Source organism: Papaver somniferum, chromosome 4, assembly GCF_003573695.1.
Source record: "Papaver somniferum cultivar HN1 chromosome 4, ASM357369v1, whole genome shotgun sequence".
NCBI lineage: Eukaryota > Viridiplantae > Streptophyta > Magnoliopsida > Ranunculales > Papaveraceae > Papaver > Papaver somniferum.
The window spans coordinates 90,197,502-90,206,838 of record NC_039361.1 but is presented as its reverse complement, the minus strand read 5'-3'; the positions used below and the strand labels follow the sequence as shown (position 1 = coordinate 90,206,838).

The following is a 9,337-nucleotide window of genomic DNA, read 5'->3' as shown; positions in this document are numbered from 1 at the left end:
GGGTCACTTTAGTGCTAAGAAGACTGCTGCTAAAATATTGCAGTGTGGATTCTATTGGCCTTCGTTGTTTAAAGACTCCCACAGTTACTGTGTTACTTGTGAACGTTGCCAGAAATTAGGAACCATTTCCCGTAGGAACATGATGCCCTTGAACCCTATTTTAGTTGTTGAGGTCTTTGATGTATGGGGTATTGACTTTATGGGTCCGCTTCCTAATTCTTTTGGTAACTTATACATCCTTGTCGCTGTAGATTATGTCTCTAAGTGGATTGAGGCGGTTGCGTGTAAGACTAATGATCATAGGGTTGTGATTGAGTTCGTGAAAGATAATATACTTACACGTTTTGGTACACCGCGAGCTATAATTAGTGATGGAGGGACGCACTTTTGTAATGGACCTTTTAGGCTTTTGATGAAGAAATATGGTATTACACATAAGGTAGCTACCCCATATCATCCAAAGACTAGTGGTCAGGTAGAGGTTTCCAATAGGGAGATAAAGCGTATATTAGAGAAAACAGTTAATCCTAATCGGAAAGACTGGTCGTCTAGGCTTACTGATGCCATATGGGCTTACCGTACTGCGTTTAAGACCCCCATTGGAATGTCGCCTTATAGACTTGTGTATGGAAAGGCATGTCACTTACCTGTTGAGTTAGAACATAGAGCATATTGGGCTGTTAAGCAGCTAAATTTTTCACTCGACAAGGCAGGAGCCCATAGGAAACTCCATCTCAATGAGTTGGAAGAGATTCTTATAGATGCTTACGATAATGCGAAGGAGTATAAGAAAAAATGAAACTTGTGCATGATAGAAATATATTAAGGAAGTCATTTTCTCCAGGTCAAAAAGTTCTTCTGTATGATACCCGCTTGCATTTTTCCCTGGGAAGTTACGTTCTCGGTGGACGGGTCCTTTTATTGTTCGCACTGTCTTTCCTCATGGAGCTGTTGAGATCGAGACACCAGATGGTGGTAGTTCTTCGAAGGTTAACGGTCAGAGATTGAAAACCTTTTTAGAGCCCTTTCTTACAGATGATGTTGAGGAGGTCCCTCCGGAGGACCCTGTTTACCCTTGATTGACCATCGAGGCGATTGTATGTTGTATATTAGTTTTTGATTTCTCTCTTCACCCAGGTACTATCTTTCCGACTTCTCTTTTACTGATTCTTCATGTTACTTTGCTTTTTGGTATTGCTCTTTCATTAGAAACATTGAGGACAATGTTAGATTTAAGTTTAGGGGTAGGGAAGAAACTTTTTGTTAGCTTTTAGTTGCAATAAATAAACTCCAGAGCCTAGAAATTTATGCTTATTAAGGTTGGCACTAACCAATCTAAGTGGATGGGAACATCTTGGTTGTAGGAGTTGAGGAACCAATCTGATTAGATGGAAACATCTAAAGAGTCTATTCATAAAAGCACAGAGCTCAGGTGTTAGAATTATTAAAAACATGGTAGTTTCGCCATAACTCGTTGAATCCTAATCCCTTCTGTTTTTATTTCTTAAGTGATTTGGTGGGTCACACGACTCAAGTTGTTACCATTTCTAGGGTGAAATACGGTGATTGAGATACCAAAAAAAAAAAAAGTTTGAGGTCAGATCATCGGACCAATCGGAATAAATTCAATAAAGTCGACCACTGGTGCCCTTTTATATGCCAGTTGTGTTGACCTAGAATTAGGTTTGTCGACCACTGGTCCCCTTGTATATGCTAGTTGTGTTGATATTAGTCAGACCGATATCTCAGTCCATTAGGATAGGTTCATCTTGGCAGAGGCCTTCAGACAGATATGGGAAACACCTTCACTTTGAACCATCTATTTTTCTCTTTATCCATCTTCTTAATCTTTCCTTGTGATTGGTTGACTCCGGTTATGATGTCTAGAAACTATCTGAGTAGAGCTTTGTCACTTATATATGAATTTTATTATGCTGAGTGCAAGCTCGTGTACAACAATTGGAATTTCGCATCAGGGTACTTCCTCCTATATTCAATGATTGTATGCCAACCAAGGAGATTCTTTAGTGCCTTCCAAGGTTCTGCGTAGATAGCTAGGGTCTGGAGTAAAGGTTTTGTGGGTACACCTCTGGTAAACCCTCCGGACACAACACTCCGCCGCTAGGGCCACCTAGCGGTTTAACGGCTTGTTGCACGTGCTAAGTGTAGTCATTTTATATTAGATTTTCTCGAGAACTAGCAAATAATAAGTTTCGGGGTATTTGATAGACACACTTTTGTGTCTGAATTGTCCTTAGTATCTCTATTGCTAGTGCTTGATTTTGTACTTATTATGGTGTTTTTATGTTTGTGTAGGTGTTTTTGGAGAAATACACTTGTGTGGAAAAAGTTGCTCAAAAAATGATATTTGGACCCCTGGGGGACATTTTCTATACGGACCCCAGATTTGGCTAAGGGGCACTCAAGGTTATCCGTAGCCCAAATTCATCCTCAGCACCCAAATTTTTCCTCAGCACCCATATGTTATTCGCACCCCAGAACAGGATAGGGGCACTTCATGTTCAACATTTCAAAACTGAATTTTGGCGGGAAAATAAAAACAGAACTGTGTGATTTTTCGATCGATATTTGAAGGAGTTCTGGGTCGATTAAAGGGCTGAAATTTGTTGGGTAGTTGTGATATGTCCCAAAAAACTATCATGAGTAATTTAATTGGCTAAATTTGGCTAGATAATTCACGGGAAGAAAACATGAGAGTTTATTCTCGGAAGAGGATATCACGGGATTTGCGCGAGCAGCAGAGGAGTTTGCACGTGTTTGGAAGACCTTAACAACTATTTGGAGTGTGAAGGAGTTAAATATGGCAATTTGGAAGCTTCAGAACGCGTGTAGAGATCAAAAATCTGAATTATTTCCTAAACTGGCCGTGAAGAATAATGGAGAATTATATGAAGTTATTACGTGAGATTTTGTTGTTGCTAGGTTATAAATAGGTGTTGGAATATCATAGAAGGTTTACGGAGAGTTTGAGAGATTATAGAGCAACACAGAGTCGAAAAAAATCAAGTTCTAGAAATATTTTTCTGCTGCAGTTCATCTGAAGAACGCGAAGAACAGACCATCCAAGACAGTCGTTTTTCAACAGTGGAAACGACACACGAGCGTGGTCGAGAATCAGCGACAGTACTGTTCTATCGTTCTTTTCAGTTTGTAACACTTATAACTGTTGCAAACCCGGTTATCATTGTTTCTCCCATTTCTTCATTTGTACACCACCTTTGAGCAATAAAAAATGAATTTTGAGCGTGTTTTCCTAATGATGAGCTAAACCCAATCCTTGGGGCGACGGAGGAAGCCATTCTCTCAAGAATTATGTGGTAATATTAATTTAATAAATTTATGCAATATTTTTATATGATTAATTGCATTGATAAAAAATAAATTAAATGATTCTTATTAATCAAATGTGTATTCTCTTGATGATGCATGCTTAGTTTTTAGACTCTTGATGCGTTATACTTGCGATTAACATTTGATATTTTGGGAATCTGATTTTGGCAATACTTTTGAATCGAAACAATTGTTTAAATTGCATGATATAAATTAAACCACATAAGTATTGATGAATGGTGAAATCCTAGCTCTAGCCTCTCCATAATTTTCACAACATATCAACATTTATTTGCTTTATTTTTTATTTTTTTTGCTTTAAAATTAAGTCTAAAATCGATTGCTTTCACAAGTCTCAACGAACTTTTTATTACAACTCAATTTGAAATCACATCAGTCAGTATCAGTTTCATGGGATATACTGTGCAGATATATCCTTTTCTGGGATCTGCAAAGGAGTTGTGCACTCCTTTACAAACTTTTCGAACGTGGAGAGCTTGGAGTGAAAACATGTTTACGTTTAATGTCAGGCCCGTTAAGGATGACCCTTGTGAATCTCCGCTTGTATATTTCCTGGACAGGCTAGATGAAATTGGAGGTCAGGATGAAACGCTTAGTACGTATAAGAGTTATTCTGATGAGATGAGGCTAGAATGAAATGCGATCATTCTAAATATGTTGCTGCTATGAATGTGACAAAGATCTTGGTTTCTACTTCCAGAATGGAGAATAACGAGTGGCTAAAGGTATGCATGCTCTTCTTCATTTCACATTTTCCTTCTTCTTATTTTTGAGTTGTTTGAAACTTTTGACCCTAGGGTTAGTCTCGGTCTACCAAATTTCAGAATGATGCACGCCCAAGAAAATTAGTATCACAAGCTTTCTGCAAGTCAATCTCCATGGAGCATTTAGGACTGCCATTACTTCTACGATAGTTTTTGACAATTTCATGAGCAAGCATGATATTATACGGAATTCTCCAGACCTTCCGGAATTGAAGGCAAATTGACAAGGACTAATAAAATTTTAAAGAACATACTTCATTCTCATAGAAATGATTTTAGTAATGCACTTGTAGGTAACATTACAACAATATATAGGCCAGCGGAAGAGTTCATTAGATTATCCACATTAAGATCTAAATTATGAGTTAGAGACGTTTTCCGAAGTACCATACTCCATACATATTATTTTTTATGAAGCTTAGGGTTCAGAATAGGCTTGAGAACCTCTCTGACACCACCACCACCCCCATCACTCTGCATATAACCACATCATCCTAAACAATGTCATGAGAAACATCCTTATCTCCAGAATCGGAACTAGAGCTACTAGCATCCTCAAGAAGAGGATTTCTAGTCCTTTTTGAAGTATTAGTCACCAACCCTCCTTGTCAACAACACTTCTCACGTACCTTCTTCTGAGAACCAACATTCATCTTCTTCTTAGGCTCAGACTCTCTCTCTCTCTCTCTCTCTCTCTGTATGCTGAGGCAGAACAATGTCTTTAGGAATAAATGTTTTGTTGGCACAAGCACCACTAGTATTACTAAAAACAGAACAATGTTCACACCTAGGCGGTTTCCAGGTATACTCAACAAGTATATTCTTAAGCCTCTGGTCGTCTAATTTATTGCAGGTCTCACCTTCCTTCCTCTCAATATAAGAATTGGTTGGGATTGATCTTGTACTTGTTTTTATAGCACATCATTACTCTTATCATTTGATATTGTAGATGCAACACGCTTAGTTTTCCGTGAGTGGGGAAGCAGAGAGGCAAGCAATTGTTATTGCACAATCATAAGGTGGGGGGAAGAGTCAGATTCTGATACAAGTTAGATTTTTGTAGGGTGTTTTTATCTTACCTGTATGATGAACTCCGTTATACCAACGATGGAAAGATGGACGAATACTACAAGACGCTAGAGAGACTTCTGAGCAACATTCATGTGAACTACTAATGATGCAAGTTAATGTAGCACAATGTGAAATTCAGAATTCTAGCTTAAGTTTATGAGTCAAGCAGCAGTAGACGTGTATATATGTACTTATGATATGTTTATAATCACCAAAACCAAAAAATAGTACAATGCTTTCGACAATTGTACATGTTCTCACGTTTTCTCTATAGAGATGATATCCCAAACATTAATGGAAACAGCACGAAGTTCATCAGTAAGAAGTTTACTTAGCACAGTGAGGAAGATGTCCTTTCTTTCATTACTACTAATCTCTGTATCAAGAAAAATGCTTGTCCTCTGTCATGCTATAAATAAACCTTGATCCATAATAGGATACTCTAATGTCGATTCGCAGAGGTAATCATTAGTAAACCTGACTTTGTCTAATAAGTGAGCTGGAACGTCCGCAAACATATCAGGATCATGGTAGTTCATAGACGCAATGTTGTTTAGCTCAACATCCTCAATAAATAAATAATCTTGAAGAAGGCCAAGATGTGATTCCTGCTGAGAACAATATGAAGTCGACTCGTTTCCTTGAATCTGGTTTCTTTGGTCCGGTTTCCATGTGCTTGCATTCGTGTTTGTGCAGTGCTGATTGTATCCTTGAAGTTTCATGCACGGCAAATCAGTATTAATTCTGAGGATGGGTCGAAATTCTTGAGAACTTGTATTCTCTGCATCAGCCTGTAATAGGTTACTTATATGTGGTGCTGTTGGAAATCCGTGCTTGAAGTCGTCACTTTTATCTTCAAGATGCAAAGGCTTGATTTCCAAATGACATGCTTTATCTCTTTCGCCAACCGATGTTCCAAGATTAATGGAGGAAGGACTTGGCTGTAGAGATTCAGACTGGATCTTGTTCTGCTGACTAAGCAACGCAAGATGTGTGTAACCATACAGTTTTTGCTCTTGTTTAGGGAGTTGCTTCATTCGCATAATTGGAACCTCCCTGTTCCAGGAGTGCTTCTGAGAAATGTTGGCCTCAAACGATATGTTATTAACATCTAGCTCTGGTAACACAAGAGAGTGACTGAAGCCTATCTGAGAATTATTGGCCTTCCTGGGAGAAGGTACATCACCATTCAAAGTTTTTCTGCTTCTAGGTTCTGTTACCGATTTGAATGAAATAATACCGTTGAGATCGCCTTCATGGGTTTCCAGGGCAGCACCTTCGACCAGTAAATTGCTGCTAGTGTATCCAAAACTGCCGTTGGCTGCAGTGTTTTGGAGCACAGGACTCGAGCTCTTATGAGCAAAGGTCATAGGAGGATCTTTCTGGGAAAAGTCAGGCTGCTTTATTCCACAAAAAGATGATTTTGGGTCATTTGGCTTCTGCAGCCTGCTCAGGTAGAGGCGATATTTCTACACAACCAATTTTATGTCAGTGATCAACTACAAGATGCTCTGATCATAAGCCAGTTTTAAGCTTTCATGATTAACTAAAAGAATTTTATAGAGAGGAAGTTCTGCCAGAATAAGTCAAATGAATAAGGAAAAGTCTCGTAGTTTGGCCAAGCAATTTGCTAACAGGTAATAATTTGATGTTGATCGAGTCCAAATGGGTTGCAGAAACATTTACCTGTAGATGGCTAGCAACATTTTCTCTTGTCAACCAAGGAACATTCATTAAGTCAAGTATTTTCTTCGGCCCTACTTCTGGCAGAAAACAAAATAGCAAACCATGGATTTCACTAACTTATGGGATGACATGTAATAAAAGTAAATGACAGTAACAGAAGCAAGAATGGCCAGTTTTAAAGATAATGTAATACCATTCATAGAATGCCAAAAGAAAAGTTAGGTACTACTCACTATCAAATCCAATCTGATTTACGGCATTGACAAATTTCTGATGAAGATCTACAGACCAAACAACTCTAGCTTTCTTAACAGAAGAAAAGTCACTGTATTCTTGGTCATCACATTCTTTATTATCCGTCTCTTTCCTTTTCTTCCCTGAACTCAGGTCACTTCCAAGAAGGAAATTCCCCTCTTCAAATCTTTCGGATCCGTTTCGGAACAGAATCTCCTCATTTCCTTCGTAACTTTCGATGTCTCTGACCTCATGTATCTTCTTCCTGAGGACATGCTGCCATATATTCTTAAGTTCTTTCATTCGCACAGGCTTAAGAAGATAATCACACGCTCCATGTTGAACACCTTTCATTACCCTGCTTGTTTCCCCATCAACAGACATCACTGTGATATTCATAAGATGATACTTGTCATAAGTAAAGATCCATTTGATAAAAAGAGAAAAATATGAATTTTAATAATACTGAACAGATTTTCTTTTAAATAAGCTAAAAAATGATAGAGAACTGACTTATGACAGGCAGATCCATCTCAAGTCCAACATGTTCAAGGAGCTTGAAACCATCCATGTCAGGCATATTAACATCGCTGATGACAATATCAAATCCATCTTTCCTTTCACGAAGCAAGTCTAACGCATCCCTTGCTAAACAGCAAGTCGTCACTGCAACACGCCAAGCAACAAAATACAAAACAAGGTCACAATCATACTACAATATCCTTCTAAGAGCAACACAGTAGCTATAAAATTCCGGAATTTACCATTTTCAGACTATTAAAGAGGCTAAAATACACATCTAATTACAATATGCCAGTTTTTAATCATACCAAATGTAGTTGAGAATAAGAGCGTGTACATATATAGGGTAGAAACATAAAATCCTCATTCTTGCTTGCCAATTTGTTATATTAAAATCTACAATTAAAACTCACCAAGAACATTAATTTAGCAGCAATCACTGCTGGAATCAACAAAATAAGTAAAATCAATGTATTCAATTAAGTTAAGTAAAAAAAAGGGTGCGAGAGAAATTTAGAGATTTTTAGTGTGAGAAATGGACAGACCGACCTTCGTAAGAGCATCTTTTTAACATCTTCTCAAGGATTTTTAACCAAGTAGGATCATCATCAACAACAAGAACACGTAGACCAATTGGAAACGAATCTGATCGAGGGGAACTAACATAACCATTGTTGTTAATCTCCATTGATCTGTGGTGATGATGATATTGATCCATAACCATCCCAAAATCAGGGTCTTTTGTAGTTGTTGTTGTTGGGAGTAAGTAGAAGAGGAAGGAAACCAAGGGGTTTGCTTTCGGTTAGTGTTATGTATATGAACTATGGTGCAGAGAGAGAGAGAGATAGACTCTGTGAATAACTGAGAGGGACACACAGAGCAGAGAGTGAAGTGGAGGGAGCAAAGAATACTGGCGCAGACTAGTCAACGGTCCCTACGGCGCACGTTAGTCTCTTTCTCCTACTTGCAGGCAGCATCTCCTTTTAAGAGCAACTCATGAAGCCAAAAATCATCCCTATTTTTGTGACTGATCATCCACGTCTTATGAAACAAAAAGTGTTATTTATGGATGATTGTAACATCCATATGTTTGCACAGTCTAGATAGGAACTCCTCGGATATGTGGAGGTAGATAGGTCCATTCAATCATAGTAGGACATCCATATGTTACTGAAGTCTAGATGGGACTCCTCAAATATGTGGAAATAGCTATAGTCTGCTGGATCATAGGATGATCGGATGTATTTTTTTTTGTTTCTGTTTTTCTCATCCGCTCACTAGATAACAGAATTTATATTTTTCTTTTTTTTTTCTTTTTTTTTCCTTATCTGATCATTGACTAACGGGATATATTTATTTTTTTAGTATTTTAATATAATAATAATAAAAATAAGAAAAAGAGGGTCCTAATTAGTGCATATTTATCTAGATCTCCGTAGTGGAATAAATCTCCATAAAATTCTCATCATCCTTGCTTATAAGGATTCTCCTTGAGATGTGGATGTTTTAACATCCACACCGTAGGAGTTGCCCCAATGACACTACCTATTTTTTTAATTGTGTAATAGTCTAATTAACGTCCCTTTGGTTACCATCAAAAAAAAAAATATATATCCTTTTGGTTTTGTAAATTTACTAGAAATAACCCGTGCAGTAACGTCAAGGCATGAAACGGTTGGTCATCATGC

At 37.9% G+C, this 9,337-nt stretch overlaps 1 protein-coding gene across 2 annotated transcripts; it reads right to left on the bottom strand.

The window, feature by feature from the left end:
• Positions 1–5,326: 5,326 nt before the first annotated feature.
• LOC113276103 (two-component response regulator ARR11-like) lies at positions 5,327–8,687 on the bottom strand. 2 transcript variants are annotated; one of them, XM_026525687.1, is made up of 5 exons: positions 8,199–8,687; positions 7,641–7,793; positions 7,127–7,513; positions 6,894–6,967; positions 5,327–6,676 (listed from the first exon to the last, which is right to left on the bottom strand). In XM_026525687.1, the coding sequence occupies exons 1-5, from the start codon at positions 8,371–8,373 to the stop codon at positions 5,612–5,614; spliced, it is 1,854 nt and encodes a 617-aa protein (XP_026381472.1). In that variant the 5' UTR covers positions 8,374–8,687; the 3' UTR covers positions 5,327–5,611. The 2 variants fall into 2 exon arrangements, with proteins under 2 accessions (XP_026381472.1, XP_026381471.1); XM_026525686.1 differs by having other exon boundaries at positions 6,894–6,970; positions 8,199–8,683.
• Between the last annotated feature and the right edge of the window lie 650 nt (positions 8,688–9,337).

Coding starts and splice junctions, on each gene's coding strand:
- LOC113276103 (XM_026525686.1), bottom strand. CDS start 8,373: ATGGTTATGGATCAATATCATCATCACCACAGATCAATGGAGATTAAC. Junction 6,971..7,126: donor AAATCAGATTGGATTTGATA/GTGAGTAGTACC, acceptor GTTTTCTGCCAG/AAGTAGGGCCGAAGAAAATA. Junction 6,677..6,893: donor ATGTTGCTAGCCATCTACAG/GTAAATGTTTCT, acceptor TTGGTTGTGTAG/AAATATCGCCTCTACCTGAG.